General features: G+C 51.8%; 2 protein-coding genes across 16 annotated transcripts in view; both read left to right on the plus strand.

Moving 5' to 3' along the window:
- The window catches only part of JAKMIP1 (janus kinase and microtubule interacting protein 1), a 194,557-nt gene extending 189,869 nt beyond the window's left edge, over positions 1–4,688 (plus strand). For 5 of the 9 annotated variants that reach the window (XM_037829353.1, XM_037829357.1, XM_037829361.1 and 2 more), the window contains one exon: positions 788–1,004. In XM_037829353.1, coding sequence (XP_037685281.1) covers positions 788–1,003 — 216 coding nt within the window. In that variant the 3' untranslated portion in view covers position 1,004. Of the gene's footprint in view, positions 1–787; positions 1,005–2,641; positions 2,718–3,755 lie in introns of those variants that run through there. The other 4 variants (XM_037829359.1, XM_037829360.1, XM_037829363.1 and 1 more) reach the window with 3 other exon arrangements.
- A 116-nt stretch (positions 4,689–4,804) lies between these two features.
- The window catches only part of LOC119529209 (dihydropyrimidinase-related protein 1), a 256,553-nt gene continuing 235,608 nt past the window's right edge, over positions 4,805–25,749 (plus strand). For 2 of the 7 annotated variants that reach the window (XM_037829368.1, XM_037829367.1), the window contains exons 1-4: positions 4,805–5,935; positions 9,480–9,773; positions 17,005–17,143; positions 20,370–20,978. In XM_037829368.1, the coding sequence (XP_037685296.1) occupies positions 5,331–5,935; positions 9,480–9,773; positions 17,005–17,143; positions 20,370–20,978 (1,647 nt within the window). In that variant the 5' untranslated portion in view covers positions 4,805–5,330. Of the gene's footprint in view, positions 5,936–9,368; positions 9,774–17,004; positions 17,144–20,369; positions 20,979–25,749 lie in introns of those variants that run through there. The other 5 variants (XM_037829366.1, XM_037829364.1, XM_037829365.1 and 2 more) reach the window with 5 other exon arrangements.

A 25,749-nucleotide genomic window follows, 5' to 3' on the forward strand; every position in this document is an offset into this window, starting at 1 on the left:
CAGCCAGCTGGGCAGTTGTCTGGGGGCATCAACATGCAAGGAGCAATGGCATGCTACAGGGCACATGGCAAACTAGAAGAGGTTACATTTGCCAGACGCACCCTGGGTGGCATGCTGTATGCAATTGGGAAGAATGGAGAGAGTCCCTAGGCAAGTCCCAGTTTCCAGGGACCCAGGGTTTTCCCAGGACTTTCAGTGCTACAACCAGGAAAGTCCTGGTCAAACCGGGATGGTTGGTCACCTGAATACCTGGTGGTACGTGGGGTTCTAAGAGGGTGGGGGGATGTAGCAATGGCTGCCGCTACCCCACCCAGTAACCAGGCTCCAGCTCAATAAAGCTCGGGCAGATATATAATTTGGGTCACTTCAAATCCATCGTCTTTTTTGCCCGCCCAGGGTGCACCTACACATCTTGCTCCAGTCTTGTTGACATGTGTGATGTTGTTTTAAAAATACTCTGTCTTAAGAGTACACATCGTATAATTGTATTTCCATGAATTTCAAAGATATGTGCAATTTGTCTTGAGTGACAGAGCTCAGATCAGAGGTCCCTTTGGGGAGGGGGGTATTGATTGGAGAGTCCCGAGGGTGAGGGTGAACCATGTTGAGGTTCTGTGCCTTGATCGATGGTGGGTGTGCAGGTGTGTGAGTGTATACAAGTTAACCAAGTCATAAACTTTTATGTACTTTATATGAGTATATATTAGACCATGATAAAAAAAATTGAAGACTAAGAATTTATATTTGAAAATTGACTTTTTCTGATACACCGCTTAATGTGTTTCAGAGAGTCCGAGAACTGGAGGATAAGCTTGAGGTTCAGAAGAGACATCTGAAGGAACTGGAGGAGAAGGTAGGTGGCTTGAGCTCAGACCCTCACTGGACTTCTTTCCACGAGATGTTAGCATGGAATCTGTTTTTTCCTGCCAGTTTCAGGGATAGTCTGTCTTTGCAAACAGGTGTGCCTGGTTCAACTCCTGGCCCCGCCACATGTGGGCCCTGAGATCTGGGTTCTGGGGAGTCTATTCTGCTGTCCCAGGCCATGGTGGTCTCATCTGCCTCTGGGAAGGATGCTCTCCATCTCCCAGGGCTCTGTAAGGGTGAAATGAGATGGCGGATGTGAAAGTTCTTAGCCCAAGACCCAGCACGAGGCAGGTGGCTCCCAACCCTGGCCCTTTCAATAAACTTCCCATCTCCCCAGGCAGCTTTGTAACTCTTGTCTGCAAAATGGGTCACAGGGGGAGACATGCAGAAAATGGGTTGACGCCTGGCCACAATTGTTCTTGCTCTAAGAAAGGAAAAAATGAACAGTGGTTTTTACACACAGAGAATAATCATGATATGATGCTGGATCTCCTCTGCTAAGTGGGGAATGTTGGAATTGTTCTGGTTCTTTTTTCCTCTTTTATCAAAGGAAATGTTTTGGACTGGATGGTCTCCTTTTGTTGAAAAAAGCGAGTTGCAAAAAGCTGGTATATAAAACTGGAGGGATTAGCTGGGATGGATTCCCGGTTTGGCCTGCAGGACTAAAAACGTTCAAAGACATGTGTGTGCCAGAACTTAATTTCTTTATGGCCACTAGCGGCCCACGATGGTGGGAAAAACAACTCCAGCCACCGTCATCAGACCGTGGTTCCTTCTTCTTTCTCTTTGTTGGGACCTGGGCCTGGGGCCCTTTCCCTGCACCCTCCACTGAGTGGTCTTGGCAAATCCTTCTCCTCTCTGGGACTCAGTGTCCCCATGTGTAAAACGAAGGGCTACGTGATTCCAAAGCCCCCTGCTAGCTCCAATTTCCAATGATTTTAAAAATGGTCTAGAAGTTAGTGGCTATTTGTTTAAATTTTAATTGTTTCAATAATTAATATGAGATATTATCTTGTTTGGTATCTTGTTTGGGGAAAAACAAAAGAATTATTTTCAAAAGCCCCAGATGACATTCAGAATCTTTTTATCGAATGACCAACCATCCTTTTAGAACAAAGCAAGTCCTGAATAAGGGAAGAAAACAAAAAGCCTATTTTCAAACTGACCTGTACATTTTTCCTTCATTTAAGGCCATTTTCCTCCCTGCTATTTTTTTTTTCTTTTTAATATAGAGCAACCAAATTGCACAAAAGATTTTAAACAGTGAGTCTCTTTGAAGAGGGAGCCTGGCAGGGATGATGCAGGAGAAGGGGTTCTGTTTGTCTGTCAGTTGGATGGGGGGACCCCGAGGTAGACTCTGCCTGTTCTTGGAGTGAACCCAAGAACCCCTCGGCTCTCCCGCCAGCTCCCGGGGTGGCCTTGGCTGGAGGCGTCACCCATGGCACCCATCCAGCATCCCCCCACTTTGTACAAGAAAGCCTCGGCCTCATCGCTGCAAACACACACCCTGCCCAGGCTGTAAATCTTTCCTGTCTCACTGAAGCCCATGTTGGGGGAGGGTGTAGCCGTAACCCGCCCCAGAGGACGTGGAATCCCACCGGAAGCGGCTTCCTGGTGAACCAGGTCCTGAAGCTGTTTGCTTCCTGCTTCTCCTGCAGCCCGTTCCTGCCTCACAGTGCTTGTTAATTGCTGTCATTGAATTCCATGCTATATATCTTACATCTTTTTCTTTTCTTTTCTTTTCTTGTCCTCATTTTCTTTTGGTCTTATTTTATAGTTTTTGTTCCTGTTTTTGTTTTTCTCACTAGCATTCATTCTGTGGCCTTGATGACGTCGGGGAGCCAAGAACTCGGGTTGGTAGCCCTTCCTTTCCTTAGATTTTTCTTCTTGCTATGGAAGGAGGCTTCCTCCCAGTCTCTGACTTTAAAATTCCCGGTGAGGTGGCCGTGGCGGGCTCCTCAGCTCTCCCGCCTTGCTGGGTCTGGCTGGCCCTGGGCTCTGGCGAGGAAGGCCCGGAGAGCTCATTGTGAAATAGAGTGGACGGCGGGGGCCTACTGCCCGTCCATACGGGAAAGGGGACTTCTGGATTTTTCCAAAGGCTCTTTCTGTTTGGGCCTCAGTTCCTAGCAAGTGCAAGACTGGAGTGGACTTCTAGGGCAAGGGTCTGCAGAAGTAACTGGCACAAAGCCACCCAGGGAGCGTGGTGTGAGGATCCTGTCGGCTCCCTGGCCCAGGCTGTGTTCAGGTACCTGCAGAATGACACTTTCCTGAGAGCTGGTCCTGCTCTGACCTTAGGCCCTGTGGGTCCCCGGGACTCAGTTTCCCCTGGGTTCCTGCTTCAGCACCCAGATCCTTCTGCATTCTCCCTGTTGTGAGGGCTCACCCCGGGGCTACAATTCTGCCCTGAAATCCAGCCCTCTGGGGATGTCCGCAGTGCCTACCTGCTGCCCGGGCCACCTGGGCTCAGCTCCACCGCCTGGGCCCTTGCCCGTTGTCCATGTGCACTTCCTTGAGGCTGACTCCTGTGTACAGGGCATTTCTGGGATCTTCTGTACCCCCAGTGCCTAGAATGTGGTGGGGTAGAGTCATTCTGTGTTTGTTGAATGAATAAAGGTACGACCCCAGGCCTTAGAAGACAACTAGCACCAAGTTCCATGAGATCAGGGTGGGGGTAGCCACGGGGGTTGGGATGGGCATCGGAGGACAGTTGATCTGAATCCTGTTTCCACTTCTCCTGGATTGTTGGGGGAGGCCATCCCAGGGAGCCTAGAGATTTGAGCTGGAGAGTCTGGGGGAGCTTGGGGGTAGGTGGGGGCAGATCACCAGGGGCTGCTGCCACCATTGTAACCCTTAGTGCTCATGCCATTTCAAATTGCCTTTTAATCTTACAGGAGAGAAAAAGAGCTAATGGAATAAACTGAGTCCCTATGGCAACTCCAAACCCTTCAAATCAAAATTCAACAGCAAAGCAAGCTATTCAAAGTCCAGAGACTGAAAACAGATGCACGTGTATTTGACAGGAGCTTCAAGGCGCAGCTTTTTTGGATCTGTGGCTGGTCCTGGCCAGCCCAGGCTGTAGGGACTCTGCCGTGACATGAGGTTTTGTTGAGATTGGGGCCACATGTGTCCCAACCATGGCTCCTCCGAGAGCCCGAGAGCAGAGACCTCAATACAAGGAAACTAAGTGCAATTACCAGACAACGGGTGATGGGGGAGCCCCCTCACTCTTTGGGGACTGGCCCGAGTCCTTCGTCCTGCCCTGCATGCTTCCCCTGTGTACATATGTCCTCGTGAGCCTGTGCCAGGGCTACTAGCAAGTGTTCCTGTGATCTGAAACCAAATTCAAACCAAGTCAGCAAACCCCTCTGATTCTGCCTGCCACGGGGTCCAGCAGCTGGAGACCAAGAGAGCAGGGCTCAGAGCAGGGGGCTGGAGAGCGGTGGACACCTGAGTCCTCAGACCTCCGGGGGGAAGCCACGGCTCCATCACTCTCGTGGATGTGATGGGGCAAAAGTCCCAGAAACCAACTGCCCTGAGGCCATGTGAACTGAAGACCGAGAGGGCGTGTGCGGCCACCCCGTTGGGGCCTGGGCTGCATCGCTTCTTGATTTGATTTGCAAAGGGGCGCCGAGGAAGACTTGCTGGGGAGGCAGCAGAATCCCTGGACACCCTCCAGGGATCAGGCCCCTTCTGCCGTTGGGGGCTCAGGTCCGCTCCCTCACACTTGCTGAGTGGCGGGGGCCCTCCTGCTCTCGGACAGCGGCCCCAGAGTGAGCCCGGAGGGCAGGAGGTCCCCTGGAGCATGGGAGGGGGCAGACAGGGAGGGTGGGCAGCAGCCGGAGAAGGCCCAGCCCAGTGGGGAGTTCCAGGAGGAGAGGACTTCTTTCCGATGCTGTTGGTGTCCATGGCCGGGTGGGTGGGATGGGGGACTCTCCACAGGAAGAAACCTACTCCGTGACTTTCTTCCGCCAAACTTCTGGAAGGAAAGACATTTGCAATTAGCACAGAGCACGTGCAATAGAAGATCTTGAATGAGAGGCCCGGGTGGGGACTTCCCACAGCTCGTTGGCAAAGTCGCAAAACTGATAGCTCTGTGTGGATTGGGCTCGATGAGCAACCCTGCAATTTCTAGAGAGAAGAAACTTTGGAAAAAATTAATATGATTGAAATTTAGGCCACCGAGGAAATCAACGGGGAAGGGAACCCAACAAAGGAAATGACAGTTCCAGACGATCAAATCCAAGGATGGAAAAGGACTCAGTGTTAAGCACAGTGGGAGACCCCCAGTCAGTTGGGGGTGGGGAGGGGAGGGTGTTCGAGCCAAATCAGGGGATCGGTGAATCCAAGCAAACGTGCACCTGGGCAGGTGAGAAGTGCCTGTTCTCTTTTAAAAGCCAAGCCCCGACGCATCCCTTCCACCAGCCCCGGTGACTTACCAACATTGGTGACAAAGTAAGAAAGAACCAATGTCTTTTCTTGAAAAAATAAAACCCCACAAAATCAGGCGTCTGAGCCTCCAGATGGGAGTGTGGGACGATGCAGTGAGTGAAAACGAAAACCAACCTGCTTTTCCTGGGGCCCAAGAAGCCCCAAGAAGTGCTGCTTTGCTAAATTCTGAGGTCCGGGAGAAGTCCGGGAGGTGGGCACTGAGCCGGGGGTGCTGGGTCCCGGCCGTGCTGAGCCCGTCCTCCGCCCTGCCGGGAGGTGTCTGTCCCTCCGCGAGGGCCAGGGCGGCATCCATGGCTGCCCAGCTCTCTTCTCAGTGTGTGACTGTCCCATCCCCGCCCAGCTCGGCCCCTTCCCTGCTCCCTGCTGTGGACACTGGCAAAGCACTGGCCTCTTGGAAGCTTAATTTCTCCAGCTGTGGTACAGGGGTGACAGGACCCCTGCAAGCCTCCCATGCAGTCTTCCTTGGGCTTACCTATACAGTTAGACCCCCAAGACTCCCGCAGGCCCCTTGGGCACCGGGAAGCATGCCAGCAGGAGATGTGTGTGCCGTCAGCGGGAGCAACCCTGGCAGGAGCGTGCAGGGCCGGCAAGTGAGCTTTCTGGCTCCCAGGAGACGGCTCAGGTACCAGGGGATGAGACCTGCACAGGCAGGTAGGGGAGCTACCTTGGCTTGGGATCCCCTTGTCCCTAATGCGAGCCAGCATCCTCTGTAGCAGTCTCAGGCCTGGCTTCCAGGGTCCCTGCTGGGGACAGGCCCAGGCCCAGGAGCCGCTGCACATGGGGAAGCCCCAGTGCCGTAGCGTCCCCCCTTAGCTGCTTCCTCTTTGTCCTTGGACTTGTTTTGTTGTTTTTTTAATACTGGGAGCATCGTAGCCCCATAAAGCAGCTGAATCCCATCCACGTGTGGTTTCCAGAGGAGCAGAGCTAGAAAGGTAACTCAAACCAAAGTCCTTTGCTCACAGGGCAGCCTGTGGCACAGTGTGGATATGACGGCTTCCCGCTCCCTGCCCTTCCGCCTTAATTCCTTCTGGGGGCCCACAGCAGCCCGTGGCACTTGGGCAGAGAGGCCAAGGGTCGGAACCAGCTTTCCCTGCAGCTTGGTGGAGGCTGAGGAGGTGAGGGCAGGGTGGGGCGAGGGTCACCAGCCACCCAGGTCTGCCCGGGTCTGAGGGGGATCCTGGGACACGAGACCCCCAATCGTACAGTGGGGGAAAGTCCCGGGCGAATCAGGATGACGTGGTCCCCTGCAGCTTTGAGGTCCTCATAGCTGGATCCCATTTCACTTCTGGTCTCCGGCTGACGGTGGGTGTGTTTTTCCCTCCCGTGCACAGGGGTTGGCCTTGTGTGAATGCACAGGGCAGGGCGCGTGTGCTCGGAGAGGAGTTGTTTAGAGTTAGCTCACCCCACAGGCACGAGAGGCAGCTGGCTCGGCCGCGGGCACCGTGCTGGGCCCTTGAGGGGGTACAGACTCAATGGACAGCTCCTGCCCACTTTAGGGGCTCTGACAACCACGCTTTAGCCCAGGCCTCATTATCCTGTCTAAGCGACTTGGTTGTCTTTCCTTCCCCCTGGCCCTGTCCGTCCTCCAGCTCTTTACAGGGTGCAGCTGTGCCGCCTTCTGCTCTCTCAGCTCCTTGTCTCCCTCTGGGGCCGCGGGTCCATCTGTGATGGGGACTCCAGGGCCTGCTCTGTGCCTTTCCTCTGAACCCCTCAGCCTTGGGGGACCCTGTGAGACTCCCAAGCTTCCTCACCATCCACTCCAGAGTCAGTCTGTTTACTTTTCCAGCCCAAGTCCTGCCGCCTCCAAGGAGAATGCAGGCTGGGGTCCCGCTTGTGGGAAACCCACAGGGTTCATCAACGGCGAGTGGGCCGCATTCCTCTCCATCCCTCCCCAAACACAGAGGGTTCATTCTACCTTTTTCTTCTCCTAAGAGTCTTGGATACTTATCCAAGAAGGACCTGAGACACTTTCCCAGGCCAAGGGCCTGGGCTCTGACAGCCCCTCTCCCTGTCTTCCTTCAGCGATGCTCCCCGAAGATCTGCTTCCACCTTGGTGGGCTGAACAGGCAAAAAGCCGAGCTCACGGTGATTTTTTAATAGGTCCCTTGGCAGCACTCAGCTGCCAATCAATCCTCCTGCACCACGATACTCACTGCTGGCTCCTGGAGGCTTGCTGCATGCCAGGCACAGGAACGGGTGCTGAGAACTCATGGACCTGTCGTTGTCTTGTTTTGCAAGAGGCTGTCACTTGCCCGAGATCTCACGGCAAGTAATTGGCCGAACTGCACACAGTCCAGGTGGCTGACTCCATGGTCTGTGACCCTGATACTGCCTCTGCCCACCACCAGATAGCCAACACACCACTTTGCACAGATCAACTCATTTATTCCCCCAATGACTCTTTATGTAGGTACTGCTTTTAGCCAGCACACCACTTTGCATAGATCAACTCATTTATTCCCCAATAGCTCTTTATATAGGTACTGCTTTTAGTCAGCACACCACTTTGCATAGATCAACTCATTTATTCCTCAATAGCTTTTTACATAGGTACTACTTTTTACCCACCCACCCCCTTTTTTTTTATGAGAAGTTAAATAATTTATTCAGGATCAACCTGGTGATGGAATTTGCACCCAGGCAGTCTGGCCCCAGTGCCTGAGATGTGAGTTGCTGGATCCCAACACCCTCTCCCCCTGCTGCAGCCTGTTTCCAAAATCAAGGTGGTGGCAGGGCTGTGTTCCCTCTGAAACCTGTATGGGAGGCCCCTTGCTTGCTTCTTCCAGCTCCCGGTGGCTCCTAGCAATCCTTCGTAGCCCCTGGAAGCTGCAATGCTTCAGTCTCTGCCTCCATCGTCACAGGCGTTCTCCCCTCTGGCTGTGGGTTCAGTGGTCAGGCTCCCGTCTTCCTATAAGGACCCCAGTCACACTGGACGTGGGCCCACCCCTCTCCAGCTTGGCCTCGTCTTTACTCATCCCATCTTCAAAGACCCTATTTACAAATAGGGCCACGTGCACAGGACTGGCAGTTGGGGCTTGAACATGTCGTTTTAGGGGACATAGTTCAACCCCTAACACCCCCAAGCCCTGGAGTGCACTCTCTAAAATTAATATTTGATCAGTTCCCACGCTGGATGTAAATACCTCACTGACTCCCCGTTGCCCATGGAAAGATGCCAAAATCCCAGTCCTAGCACCCCAGACCTGCCCACGTAGGACCCCCAGCCGCCGGCAGCCTTCATTTCTCACTTCCGGCCACACTAAGACCACTCACGTGTCCTTCCCTTGTCCTGGCTGTCTGCTTCGGGGCTTTTGCTCTGGGGAACCCCCACACCCTCTGGGGGGTCCTCTGCCCACCTCTGTCGTTCTCCGAGCTGGTCCCAGCCTTGGGCTCCCTCTCCGGCCTCTGGGCTCCCCCACAGGACCTGCTTTTTCCAGTCCTTGGAGACTTGTGCATCCCACGCCTGTTGCTGTTTCTCTACCAGAACCTACACTCTGGTTTTGGAGTCAGCCAGACCCGAATTTGAATCCTGCACCTGCCGCTTCCCATTTCTGAGGTCTGGACGAGCTCCTCGACCTCCCAGAGCCTCCATTTTATCATCTGTAAAATGGATACGATAATCCCCACCTGGTAGGGTACCAGGCTAGTACCCTGGTACTAGTAAAGATTGAGATGGCCACAAAGCATGGGTGGAACTCAGAAGAGTGTGATTCTGCACCCCCCTTTGTCTAGAAAATTCTAGGTCCTTGATAAATGTTTGCTGTGCTCAAAGAGGAGGTGAAAATTTCATTCACTATGGGGTGAAAACTTGTGCTTCACTATGAGAATTTACAAAATTCTAATGGCCCCACCCGGAAATCTTATTTTACCTCTTTGTATGCGTTATTAAGCATTTAATTCCAAGTGCTTCTCTGCAACTCTTGCTTGGGGTGAGTTCTGGCATGCTGACGTGTGTAGTAAAACGAGCCCCTTTCATTCATATTGCATGATGTTTTTGCTAATGAAACCCAAGCCACCGCCTCATAAATAATCCACCTGTTCTTGCCGTCCTCAAGGGATCTTTTCCTGAACAATCTCAAGCAAGGCACAGCAGCCACCTCGAAGCATCCAGAAAGTCAATGTTGCAAATTCACTGTAATTTCATTAAATCTTGACCCCTGAAACAGTTGCCAGATGGAGGCGATGGCTCAAGGACGGACCGAGAAAAGCTTTGGCTACGTCGTCAGAGTTCCCAGCGATGATGGGTTTGATATTATGAATGTCGACGTGAAGATTGACACGTCCTGGATATTCCGGGATGTCAAAGAGGGCGAAGAGGGGCAGGGGTGTCTTCTGGAAGAAGCGGCCAGCAGCCAGGACGTGGATACGGGGACGCTCAGGAAGCAGCTGGAATCCTCGGAGCAGAAGCTGTTGGCAGCTGTGGACAAGTGCGTGACATCGGAGTCTGGGCTGAGGCACAGGTAACCATCCCGTTTTGACTTGTCTGCTAATTTAACAAAGCCACAGGCATCCTGACCGTGTTAGGGAGGCAGTGACTTTCTCAAGTCCTGAGGCTGTCCTCGTGCTGGGTTGTTTATCCCCACAAGCCCCTGTGGTGTGTCCAGTTACTTTTACAGCCCACCCAGTGCTTTGCTCTCAGATCCACTCTCTGTCTTCCCCTTTGCATGTCCCGGGGGCTGAGCCTGCAATCTGTGTTTCCCAGGCTCCTTGCTTCTATCTGGGTTCAAGCCAATAAGGCTCCAAAAGGCAAAGAAGCAAGGAGAAGCTGAGGTATTTTCTCCTCTCTTCTGCTTTGGGTGACATCTCCGATTGGCTGCAACTCCGCGACGGGTTTGGCTTTCTCTGTGGCCCCAGCTCCTGCCGGGTGGCTTGGCTCCTGGGCTCTAGTAGCATTGTCTCCTCCCCCAGGACCCCCTCCAGCTCCAGGGGAGAAGTGGCTTCTAGCAGCTGCTGGTCTCTGGGTGGCAGGCCACCTCTATTGGGCCTTTCAGCTCTTCCAGCCTCTGGGAGTGGCTGGTTCTCTGCCTCTGTTTCTCTGTGCTGAATACCCTGGCAGGGATGGGCTCTGTTTTCCTAGTGGGGTTCCTGTTTTCCTGACGGGGTTACAAGATTAAGCCTTTGAATCCAGGGCTTTCTCCAAAGTCCATGTCCTTCCTGATGATATTTTGATACCTAGTCCAGCAGAAGGAGACAGGGCCTCACATATGTATCAGAGGACAGACCCAGCCTGGAAATGCAGTACACTTGTGGCTGGGGTCGCTTCTGATGGGTTTACCAATATCCCAGCAACCAGGCATCTGGGGTTTTTCCAGGATGTCCTCATTTTCTTATACTTTTCTTCATTTCAATAAAGTCAAGTCGTTAAACACACATTTAAATGTGATTTACTTTCTTTTCTCTTTGTAAAATTTTTCACATGAAGGAATTCCCAGATCAGAAAAATTCCCTGGTTACTCTATGTGATTGTTCAATCATTCATTCATTCACTCATTCATTCATTCTACAACTTATACTTACCCACCAGGAGTCCCATGCTGAGAACAGGGGTTGAGGCTGGGTCAGAGGTCGGGTGCAGGAGCAGCCTGCGGTGGAACCATGAACGATTACACATTCTTATCCTCCAGAGACTGGCAGTGAAAACCAGAGGGTCAGTTGGCCTGGGGAAGATGGCAGGGGTGGGGAAGGGCAAGGAAACCCCACCCAAGGAGATCCCTCCATGTGAAGGAGAGACAGACGGCCCCAGAGGACCCCATAAGCAAGGAGAGGAGGGGACCGTTTCTGGGCATGTGGGGAGCCAGGGGCCTGTGGGTGAGGATCAGGCCATCGTCAACCAGCCGGTGGGTAGCTGTGAGCTTTCGTCCTCTGTTCTCTTTGAAGATAGGTCTGGAGGGGAGCGGGGCTGGGAGTGCAGGAGGAAAGGGGGCTCGCTTTTACAGAGGCCTGCTGTGTGCACAGCGCCAGGCTGGCCCCTCCCACACGTGCCTCCATCTTTGCTCCCTGGAACCTCATAACATGTGGATTGATAGTCTCCCCTTTTACAGACGAGGAAACTGAGGCTGAGAGGATGCACTGTGTTACTTGGGGTTGCCACGAGCTGAAGCCAGGGTCTGATTTCAGGCTAATTTCTCGATGGGTTAGCTGGGTAGGGTAAAAGGTTGGTGGCATACACTGGAGTTCACGTCATTTAAAGAGTTGAAGCTTAAAAGTATTTATCATAAAAATGTCATTGCATTGTTAAAAATTTGAGAAAGACAACTGCGGTCGCAGTTGATCCGTCTGTGTGGGGGGGGTGGCGGCCGGTTGCTAAATCCTAGGCTCCCAGGATTGCTCCGAGGGTACCGGCGGCGGGGGCTCTTTCCCGGAGGCGAGTGCGAGGCGGGGGACTTGGCCAGGTCCCCGGCGGGGGCATGCAAAGTATGGAGGGCGGCGAGAAAGGAACAGGCGGGACATGGTTCTTTTAGGGTGAAGAAACCAAGAGAGAGAGAGCTTTATTAGGGGAGAGTACAAGTTTATATCGGGCGGTTTAGAGGGCGGGGTAGCTGTAGGGGTTAAAGGCTTGGATTGGTTCTGAGAGGGCGCGGAGGTTGATTGAAAAGGGGTGAGAGTTGCTCCGGTAACGGTGTCTGGCAACAATGTATGCGCACTGGTGGTAATGGGAGTTGGACTGGCAACGGGGAGTGTCCGGGCAAGATAAGGGGGTGGGGAAAAGGCGGTTCCCTCCGGCAAGCCTCCCCTAACAGTGGTATTTTGGGAGAGGAAATGGGGCCTGCCTCCGGCCTCACTTTCCCAGGCCCGGGGGGCTGTGGAGGGCGCTGTCACCCGTACCCACTACCCTCCCCAGGGGTGGATCCGGTCCCCCAGCCCAGGCCTGCCAAGTTGAAGCACGTAATCAGTGTCCCGCATTTCCCCCTTCTTTTCTAATTAAAGGAAGAAGCTTACCGGAGAGGTCCGCTAAGGGATGAGGGAAGGGGGAGGTCGGGGAGGGGAAAAGGGGTTGACGGTGGCTCAGCGAGGCTGGAGCTCGGCGTTGGTGTGGCGCCCGGGCGCTCGACAGGGGCCTTGCTGCTTGCGGGATGGACGAAGGTGGGGGGATTAAAGTTGGAGGTTCAGAGAAGCTGGAGCTCGAGGTTGGTGCGATGTTCAGGCGATCGAGAAGGGCCTCGCGGTCGGCGGGTTGACCGGTGGCGGTGAGGTCGCGGAGGGTTGGTTGTCATCTCGGAGTAGGGAGCGTCAGAGGTGGCGAGTCGCTGGTACTGGACTTGCACGAACGAGGAAAAAATAGCATCCGTTTGTTTCCTTACAAGCTGGACAATTCTTCCTGGCGCAGGTTTCTTCGACTCTGGAGACAAAGGTGGCGAAAGGCTCACTCGGCTCCTGGAAGAGCTTGGTGAATTTATTAGGCCGACAGGCAGAGCAGTTGGCAAAAGCTCGCAAGGCGATTCCCCGAAGGATAGGCCAAAAGGTGGCAGGCGCATTAATATAAGCAGACGCATTTAGAAACGCTCCCGTGCCTAGATAGGCTTCGGGGTGATGATAGACTCCAGTGGCTGCGTCTTGCTCACTTTGCTTAGCTGCTTCCGCCTGGAAGTGAGCACGCCAATCAACAAACTGGCCGGGGTTAAGAATGGAACGGGCAAGCGAGGCCCAGTCTTGGGGGAGGCAAAAGTTCATGGCGATATCCTGTAGTAATTGGGAAGCGTATGGGCTACCTAACCCGTCTTCCTTGACGGCCCTGCGAAGCTGCTTGATAGTATCAGAGTCAATGGGATACCAGTCATACGGTTTCTGTGGTGTGGGGGTAAGGTTAAGAGGAAAGCAGCGAAAAGCATGAGAGAAAGGAGGACGCGCTTGCAGAGGGCTTGGCGCGGGAGTGGGGGTAGGGGGAGCGTTGCCCCAAGGGTTGCCTTGAGGTGTAGAAGGCAGCCAGGGGTTGTTAGTCGGCAGGGTGGGAGGAGCGGCGGCAGCTGCCGGTAGCGGCTCCGAGGGGGAGCTCGCCGGAGGGGGAGGCGGAAGTGGGAGGCCCCAAGCGTCGCAAGACGGCGGCGCGGTGGGAGTGGCTAAGGCATAAGATGGTGGACTAGCTCCGCCCTGTGAAAGGGCGGGGCCCAAGGCATAAGATGGCGGACTAGCTCCGCCCTGTGAAAGGGCGGGGTAAAGCGCATGCGGTTTCCGGCCCAGCTTAGGGCTGACGTCATCGCCGGAGCACTTCCTCCCCTCGATGGAAGAAGAAGGAGGAAGTTCGCCATCTTGGCGAGGCTTAGTATTGCTTTGTTTTTGGGGGGCGACTTCGAGCGCGTTGTTAATTTGCTCGACTAAGGATTCTGTGTCCGAATCGTGGTCTACATTAGTATCGCTGTCTGAATCTGTTGGCTGGGTTGATAGGGCCTCCTTGGATTTAATGGGGCCTCGATCAGGGGGGAGGGAGCCTTGAAGGCAGGAGCGGACGGTTATTAAGGTGGGGAGCAAGCCGGGAGGGAAGCGCTTGTTCTCATGTTCCATGGCGTTGGTGACCCGATCAATAAGGCGATCATAAGTAACAGGGTCCCAAAGATGGCAAGTGGTGAGCCATGGGTTAAAGGGCAGCAGGAGGTCCCAGTATACCTGCAGCTGCCGGACAGACACTTTACAGCGATGTGTGTCTAGGAGACCCGCCAGAGCGCGAACTTGGGGTGCTTGGCGTGCAGATAGACGATTACCCATAGCGGAGTGAGAAAAGAAAAAAAAAAGGGGGGTTGATTATTGAGTAAAGAAAATGAGGTAAACCGTGGCCGCGAGGCCGAAGGAGACGGTGAGAATAGAAGGCAGGACCCTCTAGTAGCGAGAGCAGTTTGGGGGGGGGGCGGTTGCAAAGAGGCACACCGCGCTAAACAAAGAAACAAAGACACAGAGGACCACAGCAAAGTAATGGAGGGGAAGAGGGAAAGCTACTGGAGGAAGAGTGTTAGGAGGAATGGGGGGGATATAGGAAGAGAAGACGAGAGGTAGTCGGGGGCAAGAGTTAGGTTAATGCGGGAAAGGAAGAGCGGCCCGGGCGCGGAGCGGCGTGGGAGAGGCGGCCCCAGACGTGGAGCGGCGAGGGAGAGGCGACTCCGCGGGGCGGCGAGGGAGAGGCGGCCCTTACTTTGCAGGCGAGGAGAAGGGGAGCTGGAGAGGCGTCCGGGCGAGCGGGTGGTTTTACTGGACCGCTGCGTAGAGAGGACTTTTAATTCCAGGTGCCCCACGTTGGGCGCCAGTTGCGGTCGCAGTTGATCCGTCTGTGTGGGGGGGGTGGCGGCCGGTTGCTAAATCCTAGGCTCCCAGGATTGCTCCGAGGGTACCGGCGGCGGGGGCTCTTTCCCGGAGGCGAGTGCGAGGCGGGGGACTTGGCCAGGTCCCCGGCGGGGGCGTGCAAAGTATGGAGGGCGGCGAGAAAGGAACAGGCGGGACACGGTTCTTTTAGGGTGAAGAAACCAAGAGAGAGAGAGCTTTATTAGGGGAGAGTACAAGTTTATATCGGGTGGTTTAGAGGGCGGGGTAGCTGTAGGGGTTAAAGGCTTGGATTGGTTCTGAGAGGGCGCGGAGGTTGATTGAAAAGGGGCGAGAGTTGCTCCGGTAACGGTGTCTGGCAACAATGTATGCGCACTGGTGGTAATGGGAGTTGGACTGGCAACGGGGAGTGTCCGGGCAAGATAAGGGGGTGGGGAAAAGGCGGTTCCCTCCGGCAAGCCTCCCCTAACAGTGGTATTTTGGGAGAGGAAATGGGGCCTGCCTCCGGCCTCACTTTCCCAGGCCCGGGGGGCTGTGGAGGGCGCTGTCACCCGTACCCACTACCCTCCCCAGGGGTGGATCCGGTCCCCCAGCCCAGGCCTGCCAAGTTGAAGCACGTAATCAGTGTCCCGCAGACAACCCCACTCCCATCTTCATAACTATCGTTTTTGCATGTTCATTTCCAATCCAACATGAGGCATAAACAGTTAGTGTGTGTTTACTCTGTCTACGTGCTTTACACATGTTCACACAGTTCATCCTTAAAACAATTTGCAGCCCCATTTTCTAAATGGCAGAATCCAGGTGTCAGCAGGGCCCTGTTCCTTTCAGAGGCTCTTGGGGAGAATCCCCTTTCTCACCTTTCCCATCTTCTACAGCTGCATTCCTTGGCCCAGGGCCCCTTCCTCCACCTTCAAAGCCAGCAGTGGAGCATCTTGCTTCCGTGGTCACCCTGCCTCTTCTCCTGTAGTCAATCTCCTTCCTGCCTCTCATAAGGACAATAGGGCTGGCATTCAGGGCCCATGTGGATAATCCAGAATAATCTCCCATCTCTAGATCCTTAGCATCATCAAATCTGCAAAGTCTCTGCTATAACATTCACAAGTTCCAGAAATGAAAACCTGGTATCTTTGGGGACCATTGTTCAGCCGACCACAATGAGATTAGGCCTTTTTTGCTTAGTTTACATGTAGGGATAATATCAGAATTAAATACTGCCTCATATGTAGTATTACAGGTTGGTCTCAAAACCTCAAAGGCAAGGCTTTTCTTTCCCCTTTGAGATCTCACCGTGTTTTATAACCAATCAGAAGTTCCTCAGCATGAGTCTGTCTCATCACCCTGGGCTGCTCCTCTGAGTCAGTTGGGAAGGAACTTCACCATAAGCCACACAAAAGGGCACACTTCCCACTGTCACTTCTGAGAACCTCCCCAGGGCTTCAGAACTGGAGTAGGAGAGGGGGCTCCTGATCTTATTAATATTAATAAGAATAACAATAACGCATCATTTTATTTAATCCTCACAACAATTCTGAGTGAGGTACAAGATAAAGAAATGGAAGGTCATAGTGGACCCATGGCTGGTAAGAGGCAAAGCTAGGTCCTCACCAAATGGAGCAGAGTCTATCCTGGTTGAGCAGGTCACCCAGTGTGGATATGGGTGAAGGAGAGAGGAGGTGCAGAGCTGTACATGTAGTGAGAGAACACATTTTTGATGTTTATTGTGGTTTTCTACTACAGAGGCAAGATTGGCAAGAGGCTCAAAAACTCAACAAAAGCAGGAGAAAGGCAGGTCTTAGTGGTGCCTCCTCTCTCAGTGCAGCCAAGGGCAGGGACTTTCCCTTCAGGTTCCCTCCCTTCACCTGAGTATCTGCAGAGCTGTGATCAGAGTTTGCTTGCAGTTTGGGAATTACTTTTGCCTGTGACATAGGCTCAACATTTCCCCAGCCTTCTGATTGCTAGACAGTTGAACTTCCAACTTCTCATTCTTATAAATAATAGATTAGTTTGTTGTTATTGCAGAAAACTTTTTAATAATTTTGATGTTTTCCATGGAATAGATTCCCAAGAATGTAGCTAAAGTTGGAGGCAATGGAGCTTAGGGTTAAGAGTGCAAGTCTGGGCATCAACCAGACTGGACTATATAATGCTGTGTGACCTTGGACAAATTGCTCGACCCCTCTGATCCTCAGTTTCCTCATGTGTGAAGTGGGGCTAACAGAGCCCACCGGCAGACTGGTGATGCAGTGAGGATTAATTGATCAATTAAGTGGCATGGGGACTCCCACTCAGAGTTGATATCACTGTCATTCGTGCAAAATATGGCTGTGTGAGGATACTGAATTGTCCAAATGAACAACAATATTGATTTTTGGTGTCTGTGAAAACCTTAGGCCATCTTTGACTGTGTCCTAAGCACGTGCCTTCCTGCTTTCAACACTGCAGAATTCAGGAGCTGGAACTGTCGGAGAAAACCCTCCTCCAGAAGGTGGAGCAGCTGCACGCCCGGCTGTTCCAGGAGAGGAGCGTCTCTCTCCAAGCCCAGGAGCAGCTGGAGGCGCTGCAGGGGGAGCTCGCCAGCCGGGTACCGCTTTCCTCCTTCCTTTCCACACTTATTTCTCATCCTGGGAAAGCCACCCTTTGTCGGTTTGAGCAAGCAGCAGAGCGGAGACAGTTTGGGGGGGCGTGGCGGGAGAGCCCCCCGGGAGGGGTAAGGGGGATCCTAGTTTGGACGATGCATGCAGTGGCTGCAGGGCCTGGGGCAGGGTCCCGTGGCCTCACTGGACCTCAGCCTCCCCATCTGTAAAATGGGATGGGTACCCCTGCCTCGCGAGGCTCCGGTGGGGCTCCACAGGGGATATGAGAACCTGGGGTGACCTGCAGGGGCTGTGCATGCACTGGGAGCTTCTGTCCGAGGTTCATGTCAGTGATGTCCCTGGTGCCAGGGCCAGTCTGGCCTGATGGTGAGCTGAGTGCTGCAGGGAGCTCACATGCAGGTGGTAGAGACAGAGAGGAAATGAATATCTCTTGCCCTGGGTGCTGGGAGCTGCAAAGGAGGCCCAGGCACATCGTGGGGCAGTGAGGGGAGTCAAGGACAGCTGCAGAGACCTGGGGCCATTCAAGCGGGTCCTGCCGGGAAGGGTGTGGCAGGTGTGGGTGGCGGCATGGATAAAGGCTGGAAGTGTGAGCAGAGAGTGGAGGGGTTTGTGGAGAGAGGGAGGCTGTGGGACAGAGGGGTGGGGACAGCGCGCCAGGGCCTTGTACGTCAGCTCCCACGCATGGACTGAGTTCTGAAGACAGTGGGCAGGTAGCTTTAGAGGACTTAAGGAATGCCAGTTCAGGGTCACATGGTCATTTTGGGGGTATCATGCCATTGCATGGGAGAGAGGGATGGTGAGGGAGGGGGGCCAGTGAGAGCGCTGCTTGGGGGAGCAGCAAGGTATTAAGGGTGCCGGCTCTGGAGCCAAACCCCAGCTGGACCACTCACTAGCTTTGTGACCTTGGGTAAAGGACTTAACCTCTCTGGGCTTGTCTGTGAAGTGGGAATAATGTAGTCCCAGCCCTGCAGGATTATTGTTTGGGTTAAATGAGTTCACACGTGTCACACTTAAGTAATGTTAGCTGATTTTATGATTATTGGCCGTTATTGAGATATTGCAGGGGAGGGAGGAAGAGGGCTGGAAGGTAAGCCACGTTTAGGAGAGACTTCAGAGAGAGAAAGAACAAGGCAGCTGCACACAATAGACAAAGGTGTCCCACGTTCATTGGTTGCTACATACAGCATGGCCCAGCGATTTTCAAATTGCAGGTTGCAACCAATCTGCAAAATCGGTTCAGTGGGTCCCAACCAGCATTGAAAGAATGAACTAGACCAGAGAATAGGAAGGGGCATGGCAGGTGCCAAGGGGAGTGCTGTTTCTGGAAACTTCTGTTTCAGCTGTACATGGGTGCCTGTGTGTAGCGGAACATGACAGCATAAAAGGTGTTCCTTCTGGTGGAAGCAGTCCAGTAAGTTTGAAAATACTCGTATAGTTATTAACTGAAATTGAAGTGGAGGGTGGAAAGAGGAGGCGAACAATGAAATCGAAATTAGTCTTGGAGGTGCTAGGGAGACATCCAAGTAGAATTACCCCCTATAGACTGGATTTGAGGTACAGAAAGTTGAGCCAATTCTCTTTGCTTCATGATGCTTAAAGCATCACGTGTCCCAGGGGGAGACTTCAGCCTGGGGCATGGTGGTGGTATGTGTGGTATTTTCTGTGGAAAGTACTTTAATAATCATTATTTTGAGCCAGGCCCTATATACATGTAGGAATTCAAAGGTGGTCAGATGAAGCCCAGCAGTCGAGATGTCCACAGGTGACAAGGGCGACAAGCAAGGAGCTGCTTCAGGGAGGTCAAAGGCTCTGGGGCCGGCACTTTCCACGGGAAGGTGCTGAACACTTTTGCACACGCGTCTCCTTATTTATGATGTGCTCATGTAACCTGTATGGTCCCGTGAAAGGACTCTCACTAAACCCCATTTTGCAGATGAGAAGCAGAAGTTCAGAGTGGCAAGGGGGCTTGTCCAGGGGCTACCTTGGCTACCTCTTGGCCCAGCTACAACCCACTCCCAAACCTCCAACCCTAAAACTCCTGCATTTTGTAATAGATTTTGTAGAAGTGTGTAAATGAGTTTCCTCTGCCCCTTGTACCCAACACTCACCAAATGCAGTTTTACTTGGTTGCTATAAATATTCCCAGCAAGTCTGGGGTCACTCTGAAAACCAGCGGGGAGGGGAGAACACCCATCTAGGAATCTAGAAGGTGGAGGCTGAGAATGGTGCCGCAGTAATTCCAGAAATTCACTCTGTTCTGCAAACTGAGCGCCATTTTCCGCTGACACCAGTGTTTGCCCCGCACTCCCCCATGACAAGCTCTCCAACAGAGCCAGCCCGAGCTGTTCCCAGCTCCCTTTCTCACACTGGTTCTCTGCTTATTTGTTTTGTCTTCTGCAAGCCACGTGGCAGAGGGGCAGCAGCCGTGGAAAGAAAACGTAATGTGGAGACAGTTCCACCCGTTGATTAAATTAACTTGGAACGCTGGGCAATGACTTCCCTTTGGCAGAGGCACTTCCCTTTAGCACACCCCAGTCTAGGGTGGTGGTCGTGGCAAGGAAGGCTCATGAACTTGTCCTCTGGATGGGCACAGGGCCCGATGGAAAGAGAAGAGGACTTGAATCAGATTCGTGGGGGATTCAAATCCTGACCCCAGTGGATTTTAGCAGTGTGATTATTATATAAGTCACTTCTGAGTGTCCCGTTGGGAAGGTAGTAGTTCACAATAATGAACGCTGTTGTGGCCCTGGCCCTGAGTCACCAGCCAGAAGCCAAGGCCGGGGGACTGACCCTCGGCAGGCTGAGCATTAACCTTTTAGGTGCCAGGAGATGGGGAAGCCTGGGAGGTCCAGGGGTGGCAGCAGAGACAGCGAGCTGCGGGTAGCAGCTGTTTACGAACTGGTGTGGAGGTATTTGGGGTTGGGGCAGTGTGGCCCTCCCGGTGTGCGTGGGCTCTGCCCATCCTCCTTGGAGTCTCTCTTCCAAGGATCTGGGTGGGGGCTAGGGTGAGGAGAGTGAGGCATTACCCCCCATGCAAAAATCTAAGGGGGTGCCTCAAACTCTGCAATCGAGACACATCATATTTTAATACAAAAAAATTAAAGCAAAAAACCTCACGATGAACAAAATTTGGAAACTTGAAATAAAGACAGGACCGGCGTGAGCCATGTGCCTCCTTCCGGCTTCCTGACCCCCCTCATCGCCAACTTGTAGGTGCAGGAGGAGGAGAGCGTGGCCCGGCGGCATCGGTGGCGGCTGCGGCGGCTGCGGGAGCGGCTGCGGCGCAAGGACGAGGCGCTGGGGCGACAGGCGGCGGCCCTGGAGCGCTGCCGGCGGACCCAGCGGCGCCAGCTGGGCTTGGCGCGTGAGCAGGAGCGCGCGCTGCGGGCGCAGGTGCAGCGGCTGGAGCGCGATGTGCGGCGCCTGTGCCGCGCCGCCAGCCTCCTCCTGGCCGAGCTCGACGCCGCAGTCCCGGGCAGCCCCCGGCCGCAAGGCCCGGCCGCAGAGGTCCCGGCGGGTCCCCGGGGCGCCCGCGAGGACACGGCGGAGCTGCGCGCCCTGCAGGCGAGGGCCGAGCGCAGCGGGCGCGGGCGGGAGGAGGCGGCGCGCAGGCTGAGCCAGCAGCGGGCCACGGAGAGCCGTCTGCGCGGGGAGCTGGAGGAGCTGCGCTGCTGCGTCTATGAGCTGAAGCTGTCGGAGATCAGCCTGTCGGGCCAGGTGGAGGACCTCGCGGAGCAAAACAGGAGCCTACGAGAAGAGCTGGGAGCCAAGGCCCCCGGGGAGAGGGAGTGCAGGACGGACCCGGCTGGTGGCTGTGCTCTGGTAAGGGTGAGTGGCTGGAATCCGTGGCAGGAGTGATTCTCACTTTTTTTCTTACAGCCACTTGGTTAAGTCGTTGTGCTATCCTTTCCCCAGTCTTCCTCATCTATCCACCCAACCCAGCCAGCGTCATCCATCCATCCATCTATCCATTCATCCATCCATCCATTTGTCTATCCCCCCTTTTACCCAGCCAAACCTACCCACCCACCCATACATTTTCACCCGTTCATCCACACACTCTGTCCATTACCCATCTATCCTCCAGCTCAACTACCAACTACCTATATGTCCATCCATCCATCCATCCATCCATCCACTTGTCCACCCATCCTGTATCATCTTCCTGTTCACCCTGCTTGTCCACCCATCCATTCATCCACCCACTTGTCCATCCACTTGTCTACCCATCTGTCCACTTGTCTATCCATCCTCTGTCAGCTTCCCTGCACTTTTCCGTCTGCTCCTCCATCTTTCCACCCATCCATTCATTCACCTGTCAGCCAACCAGTCCCCTTATAGGCCTTGTCACCTGTTCCCTCCTGTTCCTCCAACTACTCAACATTTAATGAGTTGCTATTCTGTGCCAGGCCCTGTGCTAGGTGAGGTGCTCAGCGTGCAGTGTCACGTAAGCTCCGGTGCCCACGGACTCTTCCCTGATCCATCCCTTCCCCACCAAAAGCAATTACTGCTTCTTCCACCTCTCTCACAGCTCCAAAGGTGACAGCGCTCCCCACACTGCAGTTGTGTGTGTGCAGCTGCATTGCTCCTTCATTAGATGTGAGCTCCTTGAGGGTGGCATCTGGGTTGGACTGGTCTTGGTAGCTTCAGCTCCCAATAGCAGGACACAGGAGGTTCTGGGACTGTGTAGTAGGAAGCTTGCACACAGGGTTGTGTCCCTTTCTAGCTCCCATATTTGCTAGCTGCAAGTTTCTTGAGCTCTGGAAGTCAGGACAGGCTGGAGCTTTATTTTTTCATTCGACCAATGGAAGAATAAAAACTTAAATTTCCTGATTTCCTGTCTCAGCTCTCCACTCTTATAAGGAATTATTTCATTTAATTCTCATGAAAACCATGAGGCAAGTACTATCGGTATCCCCCCTCCATAGAAAAGGAAACAAACAGAGGCTCAGAGAGGTAACGTTATTTACCTGTTGTCACACAGCTAGAAAGAGACAGAGCTGGAATTTGAGCCAAAGCTGGTGTGAGTCCAAGTACATTGTTTCTCCTGAGCCAGGCGGCCTCCCTGAAAAGAAAGAGTTGACTCAACTCCCGCAAAATGATCAAAATCTGTGCTTTTCCCCCTTGGGTCAATTTGTATTTCAGGAAGAATCACTGAGCAGCCCCAGCCCAAAGAGGATTGCTCATTAAAAAAAAAATCTGATTTATCTGTGGACCCAGACAATCTATTACAAATTAACTTGAAACTTCAGTGCTCTGCATTTTCTCAGGACCATGAAGTGTGTTTCGGTAGATTATTTAAATATAATGACTTTATCTGAGATTGTGTTTTGCCTTCTTGCTACTTTACCCTCCTATTGTCATTCTTCCGCATTTCCCGTTCATTCTTCCTCAGCTATGTTCATCAGATAAAAGGAAAACGCGGTGTACATTGAATAGTGGCCCTTTATTGTAATTTTGGAAAATAAATCTTGCATAAATGAAAACTGTAATTTAGCATCCTTTCTGTAACTTTCCTAAATGTAAGACTTTCATTTAAGTTATTGGCTTAAGTCCTTAATCTCCCAGTCTCTCTAGCCATGCCATATGCTGCTGTTTGCTATTGCTTCAAAGTGATTATCTGAGAGAAAAAGTAAGTGCATAAACATTTAAGAGGCACCTGCTAACATTTTGTATGTGTTCCTCATTTAATCCTCCCGACAGCCTGGTGAGCCAGGTGCTACTATCCCCCAGAACAGATGGAGAAGCTGAGTCTCAGGGAGGTTAAGTGATTTGACCACAGTCACCCAGCTACTGAGTACTGGGGTCAGCAGCAGACGGGCCAAACTAGAGCCTAGGCTCCAACCTGCCGCCCTGGCCTGTTATTTAGACAGCATTGGTGGCTGGATTCAGTAGACCAAATACTCTTAGTTCATAAGCCCCTTCTCGATAAGTGACCTTCTCAATGTTTCATGCTTTATCTTTTTTTTTTTTTTTTTAATAGGATTTTTTTTTAATCATCATTTTATTGAGATATATTCACATACCACACAGTCATACAAAACAAATTGTACTTTCGATTGTTTACAGTACCATTACATAGTTGTACATTCATCACCTAAATCAATCCCTGACACCTTCATTAGCACACACACAAAAATAACAAGAATAATAATTAGAGTGAAAAAGAGCAATTGAAGTAAAAAAGAACACTGGGTACCTTTGTCTGTTTGTTTCCTTCCCCTACTTTTCTACACATCCATCCATAAACTAGACAAAGTGGAGTTTGGTCCTTATGGCATTCCCAATCCCACTGTCACCCCTCATAAGCTACATTTTTATACAACTGTCTTCGAGATTCATGGGTTCTGGGTTGTAGTTTAATAGTTTCAGGTATCCACCACCAGCTACCCCAATTCTTTAGAACCTAAAAAGGGTTGTCTAAAGTGTGCGTAAGAGTGCCCACCAGAGTGATCTCTCGGCTCGTTTTGGAATCTCTCTGCCACTGAAGCTTATTTCATTTCCTTTCACATCCCCCTTTTGGTCAAGAAGATGTTCTCCATCCCACGATGCCGGGTCTACATTCCTCCCCGGGAGTCATATTCCACGTTGCCTGGGAGATTCACTTCCCTGGGTGTCTGATCCCACGTAGGGGGGAGGGCAGTGATTTCACCTTTCAAGTTGGCTTAGCCAGAGAGAGAGGGCCACATCTGAGCAACAAAGAGGCATTCAGGAGGAGACTCTTAGGCACAAATACAGGGAGGCCTAGCCTCTCCTTTGCAGCAACCATCTTCCCAAGGGTAAAACTTATGGTAGAGGGCTCAACCCATCAAACCACCAGTCCCCTATGTCTGTGGTCATGTTAGCAACCATGGAGGTGGGGTAGGCGAATACCCCTGCATTCTCCACAGGCTCCTCAAGGGGGCACTACATCTTTTTTCCTTGTTTTTCTTTTTTTTTTTTTTTTAACTTTCCCTTCTTTTTTAAATCAACTGTATGAAAAAAAAAGTTAAAAAGAAAACAAACATACAATAAGAGAACATTTCAAAGAGACCATAACAAGGGAGTAAGAAAAAGACAACTAACCTAAGATAACTGCTTAACTTCCAACATGTTCCTACTTTACCCCAAGAAAGTTACATAATATAGCAACATTTCAGTGAACTTGTTCCTACTACATCCATCAGAAATTAACAGACCATAGTCATTTCTGGGCATCCCCAGAACGTTAAATAGCTTATCTGTTCTTCTTAGATTATTGTTCCCCCTTCCTTAATTGCTCTCTACTGCTAGTTCCCCTACATTCTACATTATAAACCATTTGTTTTACATTTTTCAAAGTTCACATTAGTGGTAGCATATAATATTTCTCTTTTTGTGCCTGGCTTATTTTGCTCAGCATTATGTCTTCAAGGTTCATCCATGTTGTCATATGTTTCACCAGATCGTTCCTTCTTACTGCCGCGTAGTATTCCATCGTGTGTATATACCACATTTTATTTATCCACTCATCTGTTGAAGGACATTTGGGTTGTTTCCATCTCTTGGCAATTGTGAATAATGCTGCTATGAACATTGACGTGCAGATATCTGTTCGTGTCACTGCTTTCCGATCTTCCGGGTATATACCGAGAAGTGCAATCGCTGGATCGAATGGTAGCTCTATATCTAGTTTTCTAAGGAACTGCCAGACTGACTTCCAGAGTGGCTGAACCATTATACAGTCCCACCAACAATGAATAAGAGTTCCAATTTCTCCACATCCCCTCCAGCATTTGTAGTTTCCTGTTTGTTTAATGGCAGCCATTCTAATCGGTGTTAGATGGTATCTCATTGTGGTCTTAATTTGCATCTCTCTAATAGCTAGTGAAGCTGAACATTTTTTCATGTGTTTCTTGTCCATTTGTATTTCCTCTTCAGAGAACTGTCTTTTCATATCTTTTGCCCATTTTATAATTGGGCTGTCTGTACTATTGTCATTGAGTTGTAGGATTTCTTTGTATATGCAAGATATCAGTCTTTTGTCAGATACATGGTTTCCAAAAATTTTTTCCCATTGAGTTGGCTGCCTCTTTACCTTTTTGAGAAATTCCTTTGAGGTGCAGAAACTTCTAAGCTTGAGGAGTTCCCATTTATCTATTTTCTCTTTTGTTGCTTGTGCTTTGGGTGTAAAGTCTAGGAAGTGGCCTCCTAATACAAGGTCTTGAAGATGTTTTCCTACATTATCTTCTAGGAGTTTTATGGTACTTTCTTTTATATTGAGATCTTTGGTCCATTTTGAGTTAATTTTTGTGTAGGGGGTGAGGTAGGGGTCCTCTTTCATTCTTTTGGATATGGATATCCAACTCTCCCAGCCCCGTTTGTTGAAAAGACCATTATGGCTCAGTTCGGTGACTTTGGGGGCCTTATCAAAGATCAGTCGCCCATAGATCTGAGGGTCTATCTCTGAATTCTCAATTCGATTCCATTGATCTATATGTCTATCTTTGTGCCAGTACCATGCTGTTTTGGCAACTGTGGCTTTATAATAAGCTTCAAAGTCAGGGAGTGTAAGTCCTCCCACTTCGTTTTTCTTTTTTAGAGTGTCTTTAGCAATTCGAGGCATCTTCCCTTT

The sequence above is a fragment of the Choloepus didactylus genome, chromosome 3, assembly GCF_015220235.1.
Source record: "Choloepus didactylus isolate mChoDid1 chromosome 3, mChoDid1.pri, whole genome shotgun sequence".
NCBI lineage: Eukaryota > Metazoa > Chordata > Mammalia > Pilosa > Megalonychidae > Choloepus > Choloepus didactylus.